At 53.3% G+C, this 26086-nt stretch overlaps 1 protein-coding gene across 48 annotated transcripts in view; it reads left to right on the plus strand.

Moving 5' to 3' along the window:
• Window positions 1-26086, plus strand: part of CELF4 (CUGBP Elav-like family member 4) — a 325793-nt gene that overhangs the window by 61554 nt on the left and 238153 nt on the right. For 42 of the 48 annotated variants that reach the window (XR_004258897.1, XR_004258895.1, XR_004258896.1 and 39 more), the window contains exon 2: window positions 21396-21478. Coding sequence is in view for 35 of the 48 variants with exons in the window: in XM_032245267.1 (XP_032101158.1) it covers window positions 21396-21478 (83 nt within the window). In the remaining 13 variants the exon portion in view is untranslated. Of the gene's footprint in view, window positions 1-21173; window positions 21279-21395; window positions 21479-26086 lie in introns of those variants that run through there. The other 6 variants (XM_032245299.1, XM_032245301.1, XM_032245302.1 and 3 more) reach the window with 2 other exon arrangements.

The raw sequence follows: 26086 nt of genomic DNA on the forward strand, positions 1-26086 counted from the left end.
GCCCTGAGCCCTGATTTTGATGGCTGAGCCCTGAGCCCTGCCAGTGGGAGGGGGAGGGATGACATCCCGGATCAATCGAGATGCGCTTCGAGGTGGGAAGACCATATTAGGGCAGGAGTGGTGTATGTAGAAGCCTGAGGAGGCAGAAGAACAGGCTGAGGCAAAAGAGAGGTGACCCTAGTGACCGCTAAGCTGCCACAGCAGAGATCACCCTTCTCTCTCCAAGCATATAGATGCTAGATCTCAGGGTTTGTGTCGGCATGTGCACATTTAAATTGGCTTGGCTCAGAGGGAAGAGACCTCCCCACCACCCTTCCTGCTACCCCAGCTAGAAAGGGACGGTCAGCTAAGGAGACCAACCAATGGCAGCAAGGGGGCTTCAGGCCTCGGTCCACCAGCCCACTTGAGCTCACAGCATGACCTTCAGCAGCACACACAGAGATGTGATGGGAGCAGCTGGCTCATGTCCCCTGCAGCTGCACCTGTGGCATTTGTCAGCCTGGAGAACAGGCATGCCCTACCCATGCATGCCTAGTGCCATCCATCAGCCCAGCAGGAGGTGAGGGGGGTGCCTCTCCACACTTATCTCCATAGTTCTCCACCCAACCCCCACTCCACAAAAGACCTCAGCTGCTGAGTATCTGATGAGACCACAGCCTAAGACCTGGACACCTGCCCTGTAATTCTGTCAGGCAATTAGCACAGCAAATGGGCCCAGAGGGGCCTGCCTCTGGGGAGTCACCCTCCTGCCTCCACATGCTCTCCCCTGGTTCATCCCATGTGCTGATTCCAGACTGATAGGACAGACATGCCACTGCCTTGCTGGCACTTACCAACCACAATCTCCACTGGCACCCACAGCTTCCAGTGTCTTAGTCTGGCCTTAGAGATGCCCTGTTCAAACCCAGCCTGTCTCATTTGCCATAGCAACTCAGTACCAGACTTCAGCCAAGCCAGGGAGAAGAAGTCAGAGAAAGGAGAGGCCCAGAGGAGGCTGGCAGGGAAAACTGGAGAGGAGTTAACAGCTCCCAGGAACTGCAGGAAACACAGGCTTGGCAGGTGATGGCAAAGTCTGGAGCTGGGCAGGGGCAGGGGCTGGTGGAGAGGAGGAATCTGCTTTGGAGATGGCTATGGGGTAGGTTAGGATGGAGGAGGAGGAATTGAACTGCCGGGCTTCTGGCTCAGGGGATTCTGATCTCCTGTGTGGCAAAAGCCAGGAGGATGGGCAGGTGTGGGCACATAACGGGGACCTCTTTGCACAAGTTAAATGTGAGGGGTCCTGAGCCCCCAGGCATGGTGTTCAGTAGCTAGCTGTGTGTCTGAGAGATGAGAACCAGCCAAGCCACAGTGGGAGCTGCTGCGATTGCTGTGAAAACAGTGAAGTAGGGAACAAGCAGCCAGCTACAAACCCAGGTCTGCTCTCTCAGAGCTGCCTTCTCTAGGAGGAGCCAGATTCAAAATGATCCCTTGAACACTGAGACTTGACTAAGGAGGATGGCAGAGAGCAATATCACACAGCAGGCAAGCCTGGAAGTGTGTGCTGATTTTAGAGGAAATGGGAAGTCATGGAGGATTTCAAAGCAAGGAAGTGACACATCAGAACCTGGCCTTAGGACCATCACTGTGCTGGCCTGAAACAGAGACGCTGGAGGCCAGAGGATGAATTAGGAGGTTATCAGACCAGAGAAGATGAGTGAGGGCACGCAGACAAGAGCTTGCATGGAGTGAGGTGAGATTTCTGTCCCAAATAACAACCTAGTAAATCAGTTCTAGACAAATACAAATGCACCCGCCTAAGATGAGGGGCAGCAGGGAATGGGAGGGGCTTTCTCCCCACCCTGTGCCTAGCACTCACTCAGATGACAGTCAGGGGTCTCTGGGCCTTGGGCAGTGACTGAGGGGAGCATAGGACACCATGGTGATCAACTGGGATCATGGTGAATGCCTTGAGTGGCTAGGACACTTCTCCAGCAAGGTAGGGAAGGCAAGACGCAGCAGGAGACAGAGAGGGCCCTGGGTCACACCCTGAGCCACCCTCCTGGCCACTGTGGCTTTTTAGGCCAATAATTACAACTCTCCAACCCTCGTTTCCCTCACCTGAAACCATCCATTCAAGAATGTGTGTGTTTCCTCACTCCTTTTCATCTGCCCCAAGGAAATGAGGGTGCCTGAACCCCCACCAAATCCCAGAAAGTGAGGAGCATATGAGGTAGAGGATGGAAGGCAGCTTAGGAGGTGGAAAAGTGCCCAAGGAGGAAACAAAGTTTCAAAGTTGGAAGAGCCATAAAACGCAAGGCGCGACGTTTCCTCCCATTTCCCAGGGAAGCGCCACATTGCGTTTAATGGTGCTGCTGCCGCTGGGCTGATGTGCAGCGGGTGTCTGTTGGGGCTGGAGAGTTAAATGGCGAAGGCAGGCAGGCAAGGGAAGAGGAACATTCCAGGCCTGCCAGATGTGGGGGCCGTGCAGGCGACTCCAGCTCAAGTTCAGGGAGGACTCCAGGCCCATGTGACCACAGGAGACCCTTCCAGGTGACCCAACCTCCCTCTCCGTCTGCCTTCCTGGGACGGCATAGATGGAGTGTAAATGTATCTTGAGAAGCCACCTCTGTGCCCATGAGGGCACTTATCCTGGCAACGACATGGGCCAGCCCCCTCTGAGAGGGGCAGATGTAGGGTTAGCAGGTCCTGAGATAGGGGACCGTGTGAGGGGCCCTGTAATCACCCATGGGCTTGATCTACAGGGAGCTGGCTGGGCTGTCCACATCTCCCTACACTGTGGGTTTTTTGGTCGGCTGTTTTCCCCAAACAAGCTTATACAATTAGTTTCTTCTTGTTTCCTAAATTATTTTTGCCACTGCTAATTATTTCACACTCCATATACAAGAGTTATTGGGGTGGGTAATGGGACACAAGGGATGGCTTCGCAGGAGCATCGCGGGCTTCAAGACACGAAAGCAACTTTGATTTGTTTTTCTGCTCAGCTGCCTGCCTGAGAGAAGGAACAGAGAATGCGGAAAGAACAGGAGGGCGGCATTGGGGGTGGGAGGGGTGGGGGGAGAAACAAACCAGGGCTAAGGCTTTGAATGGCAGCTCCTACCCACTACTCTGCCTGGGCCTGCGAGGGGCACCTGCCCGCAGATCAAGGCCACCACCCTCCTGTCCCACAGAAAGAGCATGTCCCAGTGTGGCTCAGGGAGGACTGGGCACTCCAGAGGACACTTCTGCTCAATGCAAGACAACAGGGACACGTGGGGCCTGGTAGTGTCCTGGGAGCTTCATGTGTGTCACCACAGGCCTGGGGAACAGTTCACACTATCGATACCCCTGTACAGTCTGGGCAGTGGGGCTAGAGAGGTTAAGGAACCCCACCAACATCCCATAGCCAGGAAGTGGTAGAGCCCAGATGGGATTCCAGGTCTGTCTGACACCAAAGCCCATGTCTCTAACCACCCTGCTTCCCTGCCAGCCACGGAGGTCCTCTGTTCACACAAAGGCTGGGGAAGATTGCCCTGGGAGAAGGGTGCTCACCTTAGACCTGAAGGACTTGGCTCCCACAGTCACCTCACCTGGCCCTGGACCCACCGAGGTTTTGGCTCCTAAAAGCCCACAGTGCCTGAACTCTAGCCAGGAGAGTTGTGGCCATTAGCATGTTCCCCTCTAGGCAGACCCCATGGTGGATGTGGCCCTTTCAGCTCAGCTCTGCTGAAGAGTGGTTGGAACTTTTCCAATGAAGTTTAACCAGGAATCTAAGTGGAGAAGCAAAACTAGAAAACAGAAAAGTTGCTGAAATTAAGGGAGTGTGGAGCTCAGCCTGCTTCTTGGAAGCTGCAGATCAGCCTGGCTGTGGCCCCGGTCACCAGGCCCACGGGTCACGCAGTTGTAACTTGGTCATCCATCTGGCCCCAGCCATGTAAGGCACCAGTCATATGAGGACCTCACTTCCCTCTGGGACAGTTGCCCCCTACCCCTGCTTCTCCTAACTAGGGAACCCAAAGTCACTTCCCCTGCCTTGCTCAAACTTAGCCTTGGTGTCCTGCAGTGGCCAGAGGAAGATGGGCTCTGGCCAGCCCTAGGAATCCTCTTGGCCTCCCCATGCTCTGGACCAGGCCTGGTGGTCAGCACCCTCGCTGGCCCTCAAGTTGTCTGTGGCTCAGACCCTTTTACTTTGTAAAGAAGCCTCTTGCCCCAGCCAGATGCTGAGACTTACTCTATAGATGCCAAATTAGACCCATAATTCCAGGTGGCACTCTGGCCTCACCTCTCAGGGCTTCCATATTTCTCACAGACACACCAAAAAATGAAAACAGAGTGAGTGTACTAAGAGAGAAAATGTGTGCACAGTGCGGAGCACCGCCCCTGGCCCGAGGCAGTGCGTCATTGTGCTGGCGGTGACGGGTACTCTCTGTTTACCGAGAGCCAGTCCTGCCCCATGCACCAGGCATGTGTGTTCTCATTTAACCCTCAGCAAACCCAGAAGGTAAGTAAGTGCTGCTAAGGCTCCTATTTACACATGAGGAAAGCAGCTAAGAAACCTGCCCCAAATCACGTGTTAAAAGGATATTGAGCCAAGCAATGTGCAAGCCCCACTCTTAACACCGCCCCACACCATCTGAATGGAAGGGGCCAGGCTACACAGAGCAGCTCATCCAACTCCATTCCTCCCTATAGATAAGGCCACAGGCACCCCAAGAAGAAAAGTGGCTTAGCCCTCAGCATAAAACCCATGTTCGTGATTTCCAGCCCAGGTCTTTTCTAAGAGAAAGCTCTTCCGGGAACTTCCATTCTCTCCTGGCCCCGGGAGGGGCCCTCTGGAAGCCAGTCTCTTGGCCCTGAGTCTGGCTGCTTCTTACTGGAGAGGACAACTGAGCCCTGGCCTTACTTATCCCCTCTGGATGGGGGCAGGGAAGAGACAGGAGAGTCTCAGGAGAACATGAAGCAGAGTAAATGGAACAGGGACCTTGAAGGAGATTGCCTAGCATTCAAGTGGCTCTCACTATTCCCTGCTGCCATCTCATTTGAAGCCAGCACCACCCACCCATGTAAGGCAACTAAGGCAGGAATCAGCATGCCCATTTGATGTAAGAGAAAACTGAGACCCAGAGAAGCGAAGAAATTCATCAAGCCTTTGTGGCAGAAGTGGTGCTAGAACCCCTTTTAGTGACTTTTCTGAGAATGCCTTGTCCTGCATGCATGAGTCTCAGAAAACAGATGCTAAGAGTTCTGGGGAGGTGACTTGTGAGCTGGAACCCTGGCTTGGAGTGTCTCTGGGCGCAGAGCTAGGCACAGGATGTGGAAGGGGCTCTCCCAAGGAAGGGAGTAGCTCTACTGCTGACTGGACAAGGTTGGGGCAGCACTCGTGACTCCATAGCAGGCTCTGAGCACCACTTGGCCTTTGTTGGCTGAAGTGCCCAGGACCTGGCAAATGGCCAGGGGTCATAAGAGCTCACTGAGCCTGCCCTCAGCCTTGGCAAACCTCATGGGGAAATATATTCTCTTATTCTTTGTGTTCTTAGAACAGGGGCTGAGTGCAGAGCTCTGGGCTGACCTTTGAGGCAGACAGGTGGGGAAGAAGCAGGCACTGCCCCAGAACCATCCCAGGGGAGGCCAGGGAAGAGAAAGGGCAGTATCTGGCCTTTAGACACAGACACACGTATTTAAATCCAAGCCCTGCCTCCTGCTAGATAGTGAGTGACCATGAGCATTCCATCTGACCCCTCTGCACCTCAGGTGTGTCCTCTTCACTGTGGAGGAAATGGCATCTGCTCACAGATATGTGATGATGCACCCACCCAACTGGTACTGAGGCTCCGTCCCTCTAGTGCCCACCCTTCTTTGGGCAGCTGATGCAAAGTCTCAATTAGGAAGCAAGGAAAGCAGAGCTGAACCCAGCACTGGGTGCCTGGTACAGGCCTCTAGAGTCAAGAATGGAGGGGATCAGTGCTACCTATAGGGTTTGGGAGGGCTGCCTGGACAAGGTGAGATGTTATCGAGGCCTTGGCTGATTGGTGGGAATTCAGGCAGAGAGAGAGATGGGGCCCATCCTTAGTGAGGTGAGAGGGGGAGCTAGGCATGGGCCAGGGCTTCAGAGGCTTGAGGGAGATCAGGAAGGAAAGGAGGGAAGGAACCCAGGAGCTGGCTGGGGCTGCCTCGGCTGCCCAGTGGTGTGCAGCAGTGCAGTGGGGGCCTGGCCATGCTCAGGCCACCAGGAGCAGATACTAGCCTTGCAGGTGACCTGAGCTGTTCTCTTGGGACACTGTCCTGTCTCATGAGACACCTGTCACTTTCCCAGTGAGAGATGATTACATCCTTTTTGAAAAATAAAGAACAGGAGGAAGAAAAGAAGCCGAGTCCTCCCTCTCCGTTCTCCCTCCCACTCTCCCTGCCCCCTCTTCCTTCCTCCCTCCCGCTCTTGCTCTCTGTTGCTAAGTAGATGGTAGGTTTATTTGCTGCTGTCGGTTCCCAGTAGAAAAATTTCGTCTTGGAGAGCCGCCTGGATGGAAATGGCTTCAGCACCGATTTCATGGAGAAGGTCTGTGCGGTAATTAGTGTTCATGAGGGAGGAATTGGACTGGCAGGCTCCCAAGAAAACTACTCCCCAAAAGTTAGCTCGAGTCCAGAGGGCTACATCAAATCTAATTCCAGAGTGCGCATCTCAACCGCTATATTTAGACCCACAGACGAAGTGGGCAGCTCAGTGGCTCGAGGTTCACAGGGGGCCTGGTCGTGGGAGGCAGAGGCAGCCCATGCTGCTGAGACCACGGGTGATGCAGAAACGTGATTCAGCTGAGGACGACTGGTTCTCACTTAGCCCCATGTGTGTCCTCTCCCTTCATGCCCCAGCTTCCCCAGAACAGAACCTTGGTGAGAGAGGGGGAAACATGGAGAGAGAAGAGGAATGGGAGGAGAGAGGACAGTGGGAGGCAGTCCATGCTGGTCAGCGCTGGAGTGCATTTATTTCTAGAGCACACCGGCTGACTGCAAATGCCCACTGCCCCTCTGCGTCCCATGCATAACTTGTTCATTCCGACCACTGCAAGGCCCTCCAGTCCTCCTCCTTCCTACCTACCTCCACTAACCCCAGGCAACCTGCCCTGCCTCCAGGAAGGTTCTCCGCGTACTCTCGTTTTTGTCCATGGCTTCCTTAGGCCTCTACAGACTGAAGCTTTGTTATTGGGCCACACACCACCTTACCTGGCTTCTTCCATATCCCTCTGTCCCTGGCCCATCAGCAGGCTGGATGCCCCTGAGGTCAGGTGGTCTTTCTTCTTCTCTTTCCCTGCCTTTTCTCCCCAGGCCACAGCTGAGCAATTAGCAGGCACCCCCAGACACTTAATGATGGAATGGAGACCCGCAGGTCCCAGAGGGCTGCCAGGGGCCGGGGCTCCACCTTGTCCCACCTGGGCCTTTCGCTGAAGGAAGAATAAGTAGAAGCAAGATTAAAATCCAGAACTCTGACTCATCCTTCCCACTTTCATTCTCTGGAATTTTCCCACGCCAGCCTGCACCTACGCAGAGATTTTATCCAAAAGGTGGCTAGGGTCCCTGGAAGTCCAGGGACTTGACAGAGGACCGTATCCTGGCCTCTGAGCTAAGGTGCAGCTTCCAACCCAGTGTCTTGTCACAATGCCATGCTGTGGGGGCCTTTGTGCCCCGGGTCTCCCTCTGGTTCTGCATGCCAGCCACCCCACCTTCCCTCCCTCCAGTCCTGGACCTCTGCTCTCAGCTGGCCTGATCCCTTGGCCATGGCCCACGTTTCTGGCACAACGAAGGCCTCTGTGATCAGCTCCATGTCTCACAGGAAGGGTAGAGCTGGGGGTGGGCCTTGGCTCAGCCTCAGATTCCAGGCAGGAGAGGCCTCAGCTGGACCTTCCATCCACCCCACCCTTCTTGCCTCAGCCTCCCCAGTGGGGCTGGAGTTCATTCCACTCTGTTGAGACACAGAAAGGCTCTAAAGAAAATGAGCTAGGAGGCCAAGAGAAGGGGTAAACTAAGGGCACAAAGACAAGATGTACTCCTCTGTAGGAGTCGGAAGAGGTGCTAATGTCAGGCGCAGGCTGGCTCTGCCTGGCACAGCTCACTAAGCCCGGGCCTGGGTCTCCACTATGCCCCCTCCTCTGCCCTGCTCCTTCCCACCCCCAGACCCTCTCAAGGTCAGTGAAGACAGAGAATAGAGCCCTACACAGCTGTAGCACTCATGAGAATTGCACCTGCACCTCCCTCTCTCCCCAGCCCTGGCTGCCACCCGCCGTCCACTCAGGCAGGGGCAGGGGCACTGGCTGCACTCCGCCCACACCTCCTCGCATGAATCTGTTCTCCCAGATCCCTTCCGTTTGGTGCACAGCCTTGGAGACACACCTCCGTCTGTTGACTCACAGTCAGCTTCCTACACAGTTTGTCTGGCTTGCTCTCCTGTTGCCAGGCCTGCACTGGGCTCCCCAGCCTTACTCAACCCAGGAGGCAGGCAGTGCACCTGAGCTCTAGGTACCTTACCTACCAGATGTGCGGTCTTGGGATGATTCACTCATGCACCTTTCTCCTGGTCTGTCGAAGAGGGACATGTACTTCCCATCCCCCTCTACCCCACTCATTCATTGATGAGTCTGTGCCAAGGACCCACTTGCTGCCAGGACTGTGCTGGATGCTGAGGACCCAGACTCATGGGTAGGGATCATCAAACCCACTTTACACAAAAGGAAGCTGAAGCCCAGAGAGGCCTGTTGACCTGCTGGAGGCCTCCAGTCAGCACTGTCATGCAAACCATTGACCATGCCTCATCCCATGCTCCCAGTCCCCATGCCAGGCCCTGTGCCAGGAGCAGGGCAGACGAGAGGCACACAGAGGGGGCCGGCCCCCGCTTTGCAGTTCACAGGGTCCGCTTGAGAGGTCGACAAGTAACACAGATAAGAGTGCTCAACCCACATTCCTCCCTTCCACTTGCCACCCTCTGGGGGCTCCCCATCCCTCCCAAGCTGTCCCATCTCAGTGCTGCCAGGACCCTGTTCTGCTCCTGCGCGGAGATCTGCCTCCTCTGAACCTTGTCTGCATGTCTCAGCTTTCCTCTCTCCAACCCTCCCCAGCCCACATTCCCAGGTCTTGACAATTCCTCTCAAAAAAGAAACAACTGACACTTAGGTGCCTCTTTGGGGAAGCATGAAGCCAGCTCTTTGTCACCCAGGCCCCTGCCAGCTCATTACCATCTCCTGTCATTAGCATCTTAGACACACACACACACGTGGGAAACAAGACACACTGGCATCCTAGACTCTGCATGCAAACCCTCCGTCACTGTGAGCCCCCTCACACACTGGCCTATGCTATGCAGGAAGTACAAGGTGGTCCCTGTCCCCTACAAGTGTGTATGGGAGTGGTTACAACCAAAGAACACGCACAGGTCCGACAAAGGGAAGCAGACAACAGACAGTATGAAGGCCAAAGCCATTTTTCACACTGTAGGGAATTTAAGCATCACATCACAACTATTGCTGCTGACAACAACAACAAGGGGAATACTCCCTATTAATTATATCCCAGGTACTCTGCTGGGCACCCAGAACCCCAGCAGGTGAGTGTCATTATCCTAATTTCTCGGGTTGTGGAAGAGACTGTAAACTACCCCAGGGCTCCCAGAAGAAAGCAGAGGCTACTATCAGCCAGAATGACCTCCCTCCTAGGCCAAGTGCAACCCTTTCCCAGGACTCCAGACACACTGTGGATGGCAGCAATCAGGCCACAGGGGCTGGATGGCTTTCTCAGAGTCACCAGCTGGTTGGTGACAGGAACCTCAAGGTCCTATGTTACTACTGTACTGTGTAGGGATGGGAAAAATGGTACAGCCTGGGGTGGGCAGGAGGAAAATTAAGTAGGTGAATAAGAGAGAATATAGGTGCTAGTCAGGAGACAAAAACAGAATGGCAGGAAGGGAGGGAGGGAGAGGGGGAGGGAAGAAAGGGGTGGAGCAATGGAAAGAACATAAAGAGCAAATAGAAAAGGAAGGGAAGAGGAGGGGAGGGGAAATGAGAAAGAGAGGGGAAGGGAGGAGGGGAGGAAAAGGAGGGAAGGGAGGGAAAGGGGGGAAAGGGAAGGGAAGGGAAAGGATGAAGAAAGAGGAGAAGGGAGGGGAGAAGAGAAGAGGGGAGGAGAGAGGAGGTGACGGGAGGGGAGGAGAGGAAGAACAGAAAGGGAGAAACCCAAAGAAAGATGTTGAGGAAGGCATCTGTGGGACCTTTGAGGGGATGATCTTCTTATAGGCTCCATCCCTTCTAAATCACTCCAGGGCCCCCAAACTCACTCTGCTCAGTCTTTGCACATGCAGAGCCTTGCCCAAGTACACCCTTTCCTTAGGGCTCTCATGGATTTCAAGGATTGGCTCACTGAGGCTGGCATCCCGGTTACAGTTGCTGACTCCCTCTTCGCCACAGCCCTCAGGGGAAATATTGCTAAATGCCTGTGATTGAACTTATCGTATTGATGTTGGGTGCAGCCCAAAGCCCAGCCAGAAGAGTGGCTTAAATGGCCAAGATCATGAAAGAAAGGCACCCTCTATCGAGAGCTGGACTGTGGCCTGCCAGGACAGTGTGAGATTGTTTTTCTGCTTTTAAAAAGAAAATCACATTTTCCAAACATCAATCCTGCAGTATGGGACTCCTGGCTATTGGTCTTTTCAAAATGGCCTGTCTTGGATGCTGAGGTTGGAATTTCTTGGTTGATGTGCTTCTTTTTTTAAAAAAAAATTTTGTTGTTGTTGTTGTTGTTGTTGTTTAAGTGAATTAGGGCCTGCTAGGAAGAAGCCAGAAGAGAGATGTGAGATTATTTCACATCACCAGGCAGGTCCTGAGTGCTGCCATGTGACCAGACCCCGCAATTGAAGAGGGGTGGATACACCCTCCCCTCCTGGATTTTGTTCAGCTCAACCCAACCACTCTTATGAGACCGCATCCTGGTAGGGGGGCTCCAGAGAAGAGGTCCAGCCTAGGAGCTGTGGTCTACTTGAGGGACAGGATTCTCACAGATGAGAACAGCAGAAAGCTGCTCAACCAAACATTCATTTGAGGGCACCATACATATTCGAAGGAGACCCCGCAAGGGCTGAGAAGCTGGGTGAGTTACACTGGGGAGCTGCAGCTTGAATGGGGTTCAAAGGGTTGGAGGATCTGGTGGAGGCTCCAGGAGAGTGAGCAAAGGCCCATAATGATATGGCCACGCACTGCTGGGGGAGGGAGGCATGGCTTAGCAGTGTGACCCCAAGGGAGGGTCTGTCCTAAGAAGCCACAGAGGGACTCACAGGTCCACTGCCTTGCTAGTATGATCTATTCTCCTTTCATGGGAGAAAAGAGTCAGAGAGGTCCATCCCACCCCCTCCCCCAAACACACAAACACACACACACACACACACACACACACACACACACACACACAATCATGAGGGCAGAGAGCTGTCTCTGTGGATATATCAGGGAGAGCTTCAGGCCTAGGGATAGGGATGGGGGCTTCTAGAGGCAGCCCGACAATAAAGTCCTCCGAGCTTCCCTTTGCATGGGGAAGGAGCTCCCCCTATGAAAAATGACCCCCACCTCCACTTCAGAAGTCCCGGAGGGCTCCATCAGGGGAATTCTCTGTCACTCACTCAAGTATTTCCTGGGCTTGCTGTGCAGTATAAAACTCACACACAACCCAGCAAATGACACTAGCCACTGGAGCCTCAGATGATTCTTATGCGCTTAGGAGGTCAGGGTGTCAGACTGGGGCTGAGCCATGCAGCTGAGGTCAGCTAGTGAGGCTCTGAAGTTCTGACCAAACAGGTCAAGAGGGAGAGGGAATCTGGGTAGGGGTGGAAGGAGTGAGGCTCAGAAGCTGTTGGAGAGGAGGGAGGTGGTTTCCCTCTCAAACTAGTGATGATGCCTAGCTTCACTGGAGGCCCTGTCTGTCACACACGTCACACAATTTAGTGATAGTTTTGGTCTTGCCAAGGAGACCTCTCTAAGAGCCCCTTCCACTGTGGACCATCCCCACTGAGTTTAGCCTGGTTTCTCACCCTGGTCTAAGAGAATTCAAACAGGAAGATCTAAACTCCCCTACCAGGTTCATTAGAAAGGAACATAGTTCAGTTTCCAGGTTCTAGCAAAGAATTTATCCTGGCACTCCTATGAGTACGAATGCCCCAAATGCATTTGAAATCCAACCTTGATGCTCAGCTAGAGACCTCTGCAGAGGAGCCCAAGGCGTGCCGCCTTTGACATTTGAGAGGGCGCCTGTGATAGAAGAAGGCCAGGCCCCACCTCAGCTGACTCTACTTAGGTCCCTGCAGGAAGAAAACGAGGTCGCTCTTGAGTCCCTTATCCCAAGAGAAGGCCACAGGATGGAGAGGTGGGGAGGGAGGACCTCTCCCTTCCAAGGACTCTAGTGTCTCCCTGAGCATAACCAATCCACACACCGTCCTCAGACACTGCCTAGGGCTCCTGTAAGGGAAAACAGGAACTGAGCCCAAAAATAGCCACCAGGAGAGCCAGGGTCTCTGCTCTCCCACTGTGGCCACATCTCAGAGCCTCTCCCAGTCTCAAGCTTTTGAGCTGTCAGATGCTGATAATATCTCCCCCATCCCCAGCCTATGCTGAGGTGTAAGAATGGTGAGATCGTGCACATGACAGAGCCCTGGCAAGCCACAGCCCTCTGCCAAAGAAATATACACCAGGGAGCACCCTCATGCTCTCCTGAGGACCAGTGGAAGCTGCTGGCCAGAGAAGAGGTACAGGAGCAGGCCCCTGGCTGCAGGAATGAAACCCGACAAATGTGGTCAGCTGAGCAGACTTAACTTCTGCAGGCCCACGTTGGAAAGGCTGACACTTGCCCTGGGCCAGTCCCTACTTCCCTGTGCTCATGGGCCCATCAGCCCTGGCCTGAGGTGGAGGAGCTCCTCGCTGAAAAGGGGGGCAGGCCATCAATATGTCATGTCCACTTTTGGTCTTTTTTCACAGTGCTATAAAGATGGTGCAGCTGACACCAGACATGTAATTCCCAAGCGTTTAGGACGTAAACAAGGCCAACTGGTAGGGAGGGACACTTGGCAAAGGACCCACTGGCTGGTCTTTTAACCTGCTCTGAGGTCCGCCCCTCCTTATCCAGCACCAGTTAGGTCCCTCGGTCTGAACATGCTGCCCTGCACTCAACAAGAAGAGAAAGAGAAGAGTGGTCCCTTTCCTGGGAGATTCAAGTCTGGCTTGAGGAAGATCTGGACCACCCCAGCTCTGTGCACATCTCTGTCTTGTGGGTACAAAGGGCAGAAAGAGTCACAGTGAGCCATTTATTTTCCCATACCACACAGCGGAGTTTAACTGAACAAAACTCATTTGCCCTCTAGAATGGGCCGCGTTCTTCTCTGGAGTTTCTGATTTAAAGAGAGGAGACTCTGGAGGGCAGTACGGAGCCTGCAAGAAGAATGCATGGCCAGGGGGAGATTTCAGCACTTGGGGAACCCCTAAAGAGGAGAGCAGGCTGCAGCCCCTGATGCATTGGCTTAGGGGACCATCCATCTTCCCCCTCCCCCACCTCTGCAGTCCCCAGCACCCCCACCCCAGGCTGCCTCCTCTGAGGAAGACGGATGGCTGCTGCCACCAGGGGCCTGAGCGATGTGCTGACTTCCCTAGACCTTATGGCCCACCTCCCCCACACCCGCAACCCTGCAGCAAGCCACTTCTCCCTGCCGCCACTGTGCTCATTCTCACCAGCCAGAGGCAGAGTGGAGCTCAGCAATCTCTGCATGCTGTGCTGTCTGTCACTGGTGGAAAGGGGGCCCTGGGGTGAGCTACTCCTATAATAGAGCATTTACATACTGGGCGAACACACACAAATGCAAGGAGACAAAGACGAGTATGATTCTAACTGGAAAATGAGAAGGACCATCGCTTAGGGCTATGAGAGATGTTGGAGCTGATGTAGTCAGGGAAGGCTTCCTGGAGGAAGGAAAACTTAGATACTCCTAGAAAGTTATGTGGGCTCCAAAGAAGTGAGGCATGGGGGAGGACAGCAGAGGAAAGGATGATGTTCTCAGGCTTGGGTTACCCCATGGGGGTGGAGAAGCAAGAGGAAGTCAGAGATCTATTCTGTGGGTGGGGAATCACTGTGTCACATGGAGAGAAGACAACTGCAGGAATTGTTGGAATACCAGCAGGGAGTACTCAAGGAGTGGGAAGAGAGAGGGAAGAAGATCCAGGTGGAAAGAACTAGGGAAACAAGAATGGCCAGGAAAGGTCCTGGGAAGACGGCAGGAGGGTCAGCCTGTAGCTGGACACAGAGAAGGGCAGAGAGAGTGGCACAGCCCCATGGGGTCTTCCTCCTGCCTGGGACTCAGTCCTGATGAGCCCCAAGGGCCCAGCCTCAAGTTGTTCATGGTTGAGGAGAGAAAATGAGGCTCACCCTTGAGGCAGACCATGGGTAGAGGCCACACACCAATCCATATAAGATGAGGCCACAGTGGCCGAAGTAGAGGCTCAGGGCTTCACCTCGGAGGAGGTCCTAAGAGGTGGGTCTTAAAGACTGTGTAGACTCTGGCCGAGCACTCGAGGTGGGAGGATGTTTGCAGAGGAAGAACATGTAAATGAAGAGCTGCTCTGTAGCTGCCTCTTTCTCACGTGGCAGCAGAACATCTGCTTCAAAAGGTCCTGGGAAGATTGCCTTTGCCCACCCAGACCACGGAAGACAGAGGCTGGATGGGGAAGCAGATGTGACCTCAGAACACCAGTAACCCTCTTCCCAGGGAAGCTGGCAGACTTTCCCTCCCTCCCTCTCGCTGTCCACTCCTAGAGATGCTACTGTAACTTCTCTGCAGTGGCTTGCATCTGTTTTTTAAATCCTCCAGGTGATTCTCAGTACAGCTGGGGGTGACGATCACTAAGGAATGGTGCTCCGAGGCTGTGATTTCAGGTACCATGGCAGGTGGATGAGTGGAGATTTGGGGCACAGGGGTCCTCCTGGACCCCCCTAGGAAGATCACACTGGTCAGGGAGCCTCTTCCTTGGGCCTTAGGTCTGGCTAGTGGGCCTCCTGCCCCCTTCCCATTCCCCACCCCCCAACTTTCTCCCACTTCCTCCAGGCCAGCCAAGTCCAAGGCCTAAAGGATCTGATGTTTTATTAAAGTCCAGACCTTCCTATTCTCGGGCCACCTTCCTCTGGCTAATTCTGTAATTCAATTAGTAGGGAGGCAAGGCCCAGCTGGGGTGGGAGGAGGGAGAGCATCGCATCGTGAACCTTCCCTTCCTCGATGATTACGCCCCAGGCTTCGGCGCTGTTCAGAGTTGGGCAGGAAATTGTACTTCCTTCACTTCATAGTGACAAGGACCTTTTATCCTGGCACATGGGGGCTTTGTAAATTACTGCCATCTCATGTAATTAATTCTGCTGCACTGTGTTTTCCCCCCACATGGTAGAGGGCACTGCCCACTTTCTTGGGCACAGCAGCACTCCTTGCACCATGGTCTGCAGGCTGCCCCTGCTGGAGAGGGGCATCTGCCATCCCTGCGTGCACCCTAGCCCAACAGCACCCTCTGGCTGTCCACACTGCCTGCCTCTCCCTGGCCCAGTGCACCTCTCCTGCCGCATGCTCCTTCTCCCTTCCCTCCTCACTCTGCCAGCGTTTCCCAATCTCCCTTCAGTGCCCCAGTCTTGGGTTTCTTTCCTCCCTCCCCATAGTCCCTCTTGGCCTCCAGCTCACAGACACCTGAATGAGGAGCTGGGTTCTACATTTAGCCCTATAGACATGGAAGAGGCTGTCCCCTCTCTCACCGAATTGAAAGTCTATTCAGAGACAAGACATCAAGCTGGTAAATGGAAGGGAAAGTAAATAAGAATGGTAAGTGGGAGAAGGTGATATGGCTGAATAGGAAAACATGCGTGCAGGCCGAAGTGTTCAGCCTATGCGATAGAATCTCAAGTATTAGAGGACAGGCAGGTCTGTGCTGGCCAGAGGAGATGGGCACAGGAACCCTCTCGGGTGAGGAGAGGGTGTTGAAGGCAGCTCAGGGGTCAGCTGCTGAGGGCAGCACTGTGCTGTGACTTCTCACCCCACAGTTCTGTCACCTCTCTGCCCCCACCCCACCTTGGATGATTTCCAAAGCTGCCTCTGCTCCAGAACAGGCTGCAGTTCTATCCTGCTTGATCTCATGACTCAGGAAAAGGTGGGATAGGGTGGTAGACCCAGTAATGAGCTGGTGCTGGGAGAACCATCCCAGACACTGGGACAGGAAAGGGGGCAGCTCTGAGTGAGGTCCTGACACACCCAGAGAGCCCCTGGGTCACTCGAGTGGCTCCTCACCTCAGGTGCCATCAGAATCGCACAGATGGGAGGTCCCTCTGAGAATGGGAGGGAGAAGATGGGGAGGTTTCTGCACCATCATGGATTCCATCCCCCAAACACCAATCTCTAGAACTCAAGGTCAAAGACCCAGAACCATGTACATATCCAGCTTGCCGAGTCGAGAGCATCTGTGTCAACTCCCAGCACCACAGCAGCCAGCGCTGGCTCCGAGGAAGCTTTGAGGCAGGGCCACAGCCACCCCACCAAGGATAATTTCCCTCATGAAGTCTTTGCCAAGCGGCAGATGTGCAATGATCTTTGTCTCCTCGACATAGGCCGTGGGCCCTGCATCCTGTCGGCCTCACCCATTCTCACCCACCTCCTGTTCATTCCATCCTCCTCTTTTAGCAAAGATTTTTTTCCCTTTATAGTTAATTATGCAAGTGATACATGAATACATTCTGGGTCTAAATGTGTCAAACAAAACAAAAAAAGTGAAAGTCATAGGAAACATACCCCCCACTCCCTACCCCATGCTCTAGACTTTGTCTTTCATGTGTAAATACAGACATGAGTACATAATGGGTGACTTGATTCTGTCTCCATTGTATATACATGGCATCTATTATTCCTCAACTTGCTTTTCCTATCTGACCATGTGGCATTCCGTGCGGGTACATTGAGGATCTTTTCATTTTTTAACTGCTGTTGAGTATTCACAGTTTAAAAATGAAAACATTTCCTAGGGGCATTTAGGTGGCTTTTATTTTATTTTATTTTTTTTTATTTTTTTTGCTATTCCAAGCAGCCACATTGGATCCTTGCTGACTCCTCTGTGAAAATGAGTATGTGTGGACCGGAGGATCAAGACTTGGTGGGGGGATTTCTGTGCCACTGGCCGCATCCCCAGGAAGGATGAGGCACCCTCCACAGACCTTCTCAAGCCTTGATGTCCAGAGCCTGGTGCTAGCCTCTCTCCCACACTGTCTTGTGTTGGTTGGCAGCTGCTCCCAGAGAGAATACCATTTCCCACCTCAACTGTGAGCTCCCAAAGGGCTCCACCAGGGATGTCTCTGGGAACACCTCAGTACATCACAGGAGAATGAGTTTGGCAGATTAGTGGCTGCTGGAGCAAGGCTGACACCCCCCACCTCCTCCCGTTTCAGCTGGACAGCCTCACAGCCCACATTCCCCTCCTCAACCCCTGTGAGATGTGGAAACAAGCCACAAGAAGCAAGGCCAGCTATTCTAGCTGGGGGTTCTGCATGTGCCACCCCCATTCCCTCCCCAGGAGAGAGCAGTGAGTGTCCAATGGCTGAGGCTTGGGCACCCTTTCTTCCCTCACCCCCTGAGCCCCACCTCAGCCACCACCCCAGGCCTGTCCACAGCACCCTGTGATTGTAAACTCTTTTCCTGCAGCCCCTCCCCACAGTCACCATTCCCCCAGGGCTCTGCCCTCAGCCAGGGAGCAGACTGGTCCCTTCCTTTGAACCCCAGAGTCAGCGGTAATAACTGCTTATCCACATTTGCCTTTCTCAAAGAGCCTTAAGAGCGGACTAATCTGCCATGCTGGCGTGTCAGTGGCTACATCAGAAGGGCTGGAGATAGACTGGGAAGAGCCTGGGGTGGGACTGCCCCAGTCAGCCTCCAAGTCCGGCTGCTCCCACCTCATAGAAGTGCAGAGGGAGAGAAGGAAGGGGCTTCGGCACCTCTCTAGCTCCTGCTTCCCCAGAGTGAACTGCTATTGACACTGCAGCCTGCACTTAAGGAAGTCTGCAGAGGCTGTTCATACTCACTGGCAAGTAGGTCCCCCCACAAGCTTCTGAGGGCCAATCCTGTTCCCATTTTACACGTGAGGAAACGGGAGTGGGCCCTGGCTGGGAAGGGGCTCTCCTGGCTTCCTCTCCCTGCTTCCTTCTTTCATCTCCTTTTGCAAATATCTTCCCTTTCCACCTCCTCACTGAAACCAGAAAGGGAAGGGAGGCAGGAGGAATTTCCACATTGGAAATTCCACATTGGAAAGGGGTTTTCACTGGGTGCAGTGGTATATCAGCCTTTTCTGGGATCCACTTTGGGGTGAAGGGGGAATCGTGGTGAGAGTGCACACTCTCAGATTCAACAGGCTCCTGGGAGCTCTGGGGGCGAAAACCCTCCCATCAAGGACCTGATCAACCCTCCGGCAACCTCTGGTCCTATCACCACTATGGAAGTCCAGCGTGCCTCAGTGTTCACACACCTTGGACAGCTCTCAGCAGCCTCTGAGCACCATTTCTGTGCCTGCTGCCCCCACCAAATTAGCTGAGGTGTTCTGGCATTCAGTGCTTTCAAGGAATACATATTAGACTCCACCCATATGCTGGGCACTGGGAAGCAAGCAGAAGCAGAACAAAACCAGGCTCCTGACCTCATCTGAGCATGGGGAGCCTGCCCATCAATGAGCAAATATACGTGACTCTGTCAGGGAGTGATGGGTGGCAAACAGGAAACACGAGGGGTTAGGGTCTATGTGGGGGCAATGGGGTGATCAAGGGAGGTGTCTCTGATGAGGTCTCATTTGAGCAGAAACCTGAGGGAAGGAAAAGAGCACACCATGCTGATAGCAGGGAAGGGGCAGGGGCCATTCTGGGCAGAAGAAAAACCAGCGCAAAGACCCTAAGGCAGAGAGTGCCTCATGGGCTGAGAAGTAGTGAGGGGGCCAGTGAGAGGGACCAGGGGAAGACTGGAAGGAGATAAATTCAGGAGGTGGATACGGCAGCGGAGAAGTCACCCAGGGTCTGGGGGATCCTGAAAGATTCTGATTCACAATAAAGTTGTGAGCTCTCTCAAAAACTGTGGCAGAAATCCCTGGAAGCTGGACAAAAGCAACAGATTCTTTTCCCTCTAGAATCCCTTCCTAGTTATATTGGGCCATGGAAACAATATGGTCATTTCCTCCTCCTACTCCTCCTCCTCTTCCTCCCTCCCCACATCCTCCTCCCTCTCCAAACTTGCCCCTGACCTTGTCCCAAGCTGGCTTGCCTCCGTGCAGCAGAGGCAGTGGCTGCCTCCTGGTTGCAGGCAGAGGACAAGGCCAAAAAGGGGACGAGAGGAAAGACGCCCCCGGGAGAGGCAGGCGGCAGCACGAGGGAGGACGTCACGGGGGCCTCTGACCGCTATTCATTTCAGTCCCCGGGTGTCTCCATCAATAACCGTCTGCCAGTGACCAGGAGGGAGGAGGATGGAGGAGGGAGGGAGGGAGGGTGATCTGGGGTCTGGGGGAGGGGAGGAATGAGACAGAGTGGGAGAGAGGCTCCTTGGAAGTTCCTCCAAGCCTGGGGCAGGAGTTGGAGGTGGGGAAAGCCGAGGGGGCACTGGGAGCTGAGAGTTTCTGTCTCCCAGGCTTTTCTCCCTGCTTCCTTCTTTCATCTCTGTTCCTTTCACAAATACATTACCTTACCACCTCCTCTCTGAAGCCAGGAGGGGAAGGGAGGCAGGAGGAATTTCTACACTGGAAGGGGAAGAAAGCAGTTTTCGCTGGGTGCAGGATGGATGGTGGAGGAGTCAGAGCTGCAGAGGACACCGGGAGCATTCTGTGCCTGGCAACAAGAGGCTGGAGCAAGCCTGGTGACAAGGGCTGGCGTAGGTACCAGACTGGCACCAGCAGCCTGTGGGCTTCATGAGAGGAGGACCTGGGCCATGAGGTCTGGCACAGAGCCTGGCACAGAGCGAGCACTCAGGAAATAAATGGCTATGGCAATGACCAAATGGCTGGCTGTGGAGATTGGCTGGGGGTGGACTAGACCAGCCAAGGAGGGCTGCCTGGAGGAGGTAGAACTTGATCAGATTCTTGAAAGATCAGTGGGTTTGGGAGAAGTGAACATGGGGAGAAGGGGCATATACCCCCTGAGGAGGCAGTGAGAGCAGAGGAATGGGGGGCAGAGGGATGCAGAGGGGAGCACAGGTTGTTGGGGATGTGGTCTTGGGTAAGGTTTTGTGAGAGAGAAGAACAAGAGAGGTGGCCATTCCACAGGGCACCTTCTCTGGGGCCATGGGTGGCTTGAAAAGGTCTGAGGTCACTGTTCCCCAGGACATTCAAGGCTGCTTTCGACATATTGAGCATTTGTGCTTTCCCCATGGTTTTGAGCCTTGCAAGCCTCCCAATCCACCTTCAGCCACATCTGTAGGCAGAGGAAGAAGGCCTGACACGGGACGTACTGGGCAGCTTGAGGGAACTCCCAGAAAGACTCCCCCATCCCCATTCTCTTGGACTTGTCAGCACACCTAAAGGACAGCACTGAAAAGTCACCCCTTGCGTATATTGCTCTGTCAAATCCAGAATCCCTGGCCAGTGGGTGGGGTGTGGCCCATTTAGAATCACCGCTAGACTGGGCCTTCTCAGTTCACAGGTGGGGAGACTGAGGCCAGAAAGAGGATATGATTTGTTAGGGTCACCCAGGGAATTAAAGGCCGGGCAAGAGTGGTCGAGTGCTGTGCCTCGGTGGCCTCGATATGCCCTAGAAGCCCTCTGATGGGAAGGGGTGTGAAGACCACCTGTCACTGCAAATCAGACAACAGAGATTGGGACATTGGGGACAGAGGGGGTGCTTATTTTCTTAGGAGGGACTGGCCTGAGGTCCTCCTTACAGACTGAGCCTTTATTTGGAAGGCCTAGAGGAGCCCTCCACCATTACTGATGGAATAACGCCCAGCACTCCTACTGGCCAGAATGAGAGTCCACGGTCAAGTGCGGCCAGAGGTTCTGGGGGTGAGGGGTGGAAGCTGCCCCTTCTAGGAAGTGTAAGGGGGAAACAGAGGGCAGAGAGGTCTGAGGCACCAGGGCACCGGGTAAAGAGAGACCCGTGGGGAGAGGAGGGTGTGGTGGGGGAAGATGCAGGGTGGGGAGACTCCGCGGAGGAAGCAAAATAGAAAAGCAAAGGGAGGGACGAGAGGCAGACAGCCGGGAACGCCGAGAGGCAGAGAAGCTCCGAGAAGAGTGCACGGGAGAGAAAGAGAGGTGGGGAGAGGGACCGAGCGCAGGGAGGGGCGGGAGCCTGGAGGGCGGGCGGCAGGGCGCGTCGGCGGGCCCGGGGGCGCCCCACTGACCCTTCTCGGCGCTTGCTTCCCTCCCCAGGCTGCGCCTTCCTCACCTACTGCGAGCGTGAGTCAGCGCTGAAGGCCCAGAGCGCGCTGCACGAGCAGAAGACTCTGCCCGGGGTAAGTGGCGCCCGCCGCGGCGCAAGCGGCCGACGCGCCGACAGGGGGCGACTTCGGGAGGCCGGGCGGCGGCGCGGCGCGCAGGGAGAGGGCGGCAGGGCGCTTGTGAGCCCGCACGTCCCCCTGCGCACCCCCCGAGCCGCCGGGCTCTCGGCCGTCCAGGCCCGACGGGATCCGGGGCGGGGGCCCCACTTGGCCGTGGCCGTGAAGGTGGAGCCCCGGCGCTGTTCCTGCGCGGGCAGCCTGGGGCGGGGGGAGCGGCGCGTACCGGGTCCCGGGAGCGGGGAGCTGGGAGCTGCCTCCGCCGGGCCCGCGGGCCGCGTGCGCGATCCAGTCCGCCCATCGAGTCGACGCGAGCCGCTCTGGGGGGGCCGGCGTGGGAGGGGGCGCCGCGAGTGAGATCACCGCGGTTTATTTAAGGAGCCAGCCCTCGTCTTTGATAAACTATCGCGCCTCAGCCCTGGTTTATAGCTTCTGTGCGGGGGAGAAGAGAATTATTTATGGCCCCCCTAACTGGGTGTGATATCAGCCATGGCTATTATCGAGGCTAGTTCATCACCATAAAATAAGAAGTGTTCTTTGGGTCAAGGGTCTGCGCGGTCTCTCCTGTGGGTTCAGAGAGATGGGGCGGTGGTGAGGGAGGAGAGATATACGGCTGCTGAGTATCTAAAGATAAATGGAAAGATGTGTGTTTGTGGGCATAATTTAAAGAATTTCTAAATATACAATGTTGACGCTTATACAATGGACCCTGTAGGGAAGCACGTGTGTTTTATAAGTATGCACACCCATGCTTACACATGCATGTTTACATTCTTACCAAACCAACCGTATGTAAACACACGTTTCCATTTCTGCCCCACAGCGGGAAAGGTTAACCAGGTAGACGAAGAGAAAATGCAATCCCGGGCGGGGGCAGCCTTCCTTTGCATCAAAGATCTTTCTTTACTCGTTTAGGGCTGGGGAGTGCTGAGTTACACAGGGCCTTGCTTCCATTAAGACAGCCTCTGTATTGTATTTTGGTATTTGTGATTGCAAAGCACGGGGCTGAGTCATCTTAATAACATACCCACAGATGCAAATATATGGAAATCAAGCATCGCACAGATTTTGTGTGAAGCCCAGCTCTGGCAGGGTGGCCATTCCCCAGTTGTTTTTTCAGTGGCGCGGCTACATGCACATATATTATAGTAATTACTTTCTGGGTGCCCTCTGTAAGATGGCAGAAATATGCTCCACATCGCTCCATGTTATGTGTGAAGCATAAAGCCATATTGTAAGATAATCAAAGGCTTCTGAGAAAGGTTTGTGCTGATTAATAAAGTGTTTATGGTACTTTGTTTTGGGGGAGATTGTGATAGATATTTTAGAGTCGCCCAAACGGAATAGAAAATACCACATTGTTATGGGAGGCCCTTCATCAGCTTGAGAGAGATTGCTGGGGAGTTTCATGATGGCTAAAAGCCGGAATCAGATGGAGAAACAGAAAGAGAGAAGGTAAGTGGGGGAGGTTTAGGATTTTGAAAGGGGAGAGGCTGGGAACTGAGAGTATTTCAGTAGCAGCAAGTGTGGATTGTTGAGGATCTAACATTAACTTGTGGTTGTTTATTTTACATATAATAGAATATCTGAATGATGGAGTGTATTAGTTCTTTAATAATTTATAGAAATACTTTGATGTTGCAGTAATTACATTAAAGGTCACATATCAAAGGTAATTTGGTTGAGCAGCTGTGATGGTTTCTCAGAAGCAATCAATATCACTGTCCGTGGTGCTGATTTCACCAAGGGGCCTGCCAGATTAAAGAAGGCTTATTACCAGGCAGAAAGGCCCAGGGGAAATCAGGAGCACATTGGAGCGACGCGCCAGCCCCCCTTCCACCGATAATTAACACTGTTCCCCATAATCTGTGCTAATCCTTCATACTGGGAGATTCAGTGGCATTTTTCTGAAATCAGAAAGACAAGTTGAATAAGTTTGAGGGAAAGGGCAAAAAGAAACGTGAATGTATGTTGGGATGGGGAGGGGGGAGGATAGAGGCCAACAGTAGAGCTGAAACATAGCCTAGAGTCCCCTTGAACACCTTTCCTTCTTCAAAGGCTTCACAGGGAGACTCATGGCCTCAAAAACCTCATCAAACAATTCTCCGGGCAGGCCCCAGCCCACTGGAGGGAGGGGCAGGAAAAAAAGACTTGATTGCAGCTCAAAGTTCCGAGAGCACACTGTCTTCACACAAACCTACATGCAGATGAATGAAACATAAAATGACCAAGTAAAACTATTCTTTAAAGTAGAGTCATTTTGATTCCAGAAAGCAGACCTGGTGTTATTATTGTTGATTGGTTCTCTCTTTTAAGATCAGAGAAAGTGTGCCACTAGCAAATGCAGGGATGGGACCAAGCCAAATGCTCTCACCCAATCAAATAATAGGTGCCCCTGCCGGCTGAGGCTGTGTTCATGGCTGCCTGTTTGGGTGAGAGGCGGAGGGGGACCTCTTCTTGCCTGCGGTGACCACACTGGGTGCCCCAGCAAGCACACTCTATGTCTAACTAAGGAGAATGAAATTGAAAAAAAAAAGAACCTGGAAAACTGGTAACCTCAGCAATTTAGGTACTTTTTCAGACTTCAATATCCATTAAAATCAATCCATTTAAATCATCCCTCCACTTTCTCGCTGAGGAAAGAAAGAGGGGAAGAGATAGTACAGGCAGCCTATGCTGTTTCTAGCGAATTACGGAGCTCACATGGTGTTGCCAGCAAGAAAAATAATCCCATTGCTGTCATACACACATTCCACCACCACCACCATGAGCGACAATAACAAAATGACAGAGGCAGAACTAGAGGCACCCTTAGCACATGTCTTCACAGGGGGCCTGAAAAGGGGAGCTGACCTTTCTCTTGGGATCAGTGGAAGCTCAGAAACCACACCACAGTGGTTGTTCTTACACATCAGTGGTAAGTGATTCCCAGTATCCCTGGGAACCAGCCTAAGCAGAGCTCTCTGATGGCTGATGGAGTCATCCCTGGACCAGTGTCACAAATGGATTATTATTTTTGAGTTTGGCATGTTTTCAGTAGAATTAGATTTACTAAACGATGAAGCTTCATCTGGGTCCTTTTGAGCACTGCCTTCTGCCAGAATCCAGGCAGAGTGCCTCCCTTTTTCTAAACTCTCTGCCTCTCTCTCCCTCATACTCTTGATCTCACTCTTTCCTGTTCTTCTCTTGCCCATGCCCCTCTATTCACAAAATTTGTTTCACTATTCACAGGGGACAGTCAACACGAGGCAGTTTCTCAACTCATCAGCAAGTATTTCCTGTGTGCCAGGCGTTCTGTAAGATACAGAGATAAGAAAAACACATCCACCTCCCTGCTTAGAGTTGCCCACCAAGTTGGGGATAGAAGCCATGCACACAAAAATATCTACGTAGTCAACAATACAAGACAGCACATGTTGTTATAAAATAGGTAGTGTGGACAGTTGTTTAATCATCACAATATTTTTAAGTACTTTACCTACCTTGCCTCATTTTATCTTCACAACCACCCTATGAGGAAGATGTCATGATTACCCCCCACAGAGGAGGAGATTGAAGTTTGCCCAAGGTCACAAAGTTGATAAGTGGCCAAGCCAGGACCAACACTGAGTCTGCTACCAAAGCTCAAGATACCTCCCTCTGCCAGCACCACCAGTTGCTTTAGGAATTTAGAGAGGACCAGGATGACCATGGAGTGCAGGAGTGACTCAAAGATTTTGTTCAGGACACAGGCAGAGTGGGAATAGAGTTGGGAGTAAAATGAGTCAGATAGGAGCACTGGTCTGAGAAATGGCCCAGAGTAGAGGCACACATGACAGTCCAGGAGCTGGGTGACACAGGGCAGCTGGGTGACGCGGGACACCCCACTCTGAGAACCACCTGGGGCCTGAGTGTGCAGAGGAGGCCTCTTGAAAGAAGTCTGTTTCTTAAAATCAAACTGTGATATTTTGTCACAGCTCCTCCAGCCATTGGGACTTTGCGGGGAATTGTCTTCCAGGAAGAGCTCATCTGTTTCCAATGTTGGGAATACAGGGTCTCAGGGCTCAGGTGCTCAGATAAGAGAAGACCAGGTGCTATGACAAGCGGTGGCCGGCACTTGCTCTTCTTGTAGCAGAAAGGGCTTCTCATCGGGGCTGGCAGGGAAAGAGCTGGGTCGGTCAGTAGGAGGCCAGGGAGCAGTGGGAATTAGAGCTGACCAAGGATGGGGGTGGGGAGAGTGGGGTTAGAGGGAGCTGTATCTGCTTGGTAAACATTAAAGTTCCAACTCACTAGTTAAAGATTGGCTTTTGTGTCCTCACTCCAACAACCCTAGAATACAAAGCAAACTAATACACTCCTCCCTGCTGTCTCCCCCTTCCCTCCCCTCATTTCAGCCTGGCAGACATGCAGAGTCCCGCCATCACACCTCCTGACACAGGTCACCGTGACTCAGGATGGGTCACTTCCATGGAAATTCAATGTGACCTTCTTTGAGTTTACCAGGAAAGATGTTGAAGTGGAAAAGTTCTTTTTAAAAGAGTTCAGTTGGATTTCTAGCACCGCTCTCTCAGTGTCTCTCCTTTTTCT

This window comes from Sapajus apella, unplaced genomic scaffold (assembly GCF_009761245.1).
Source record: "Sapajus apella isolate SASKATOON/1434 unplaced genomic scaffold, GSC_monkey_1.0 scaffold57, whole genome shotgun sequence".
Classification (NCBI taxonomy): Eukaryota; Metazoa; Chordata; class Mammalia; order Primates; family Cebidae; genus Sapajus; species Sapajus apella.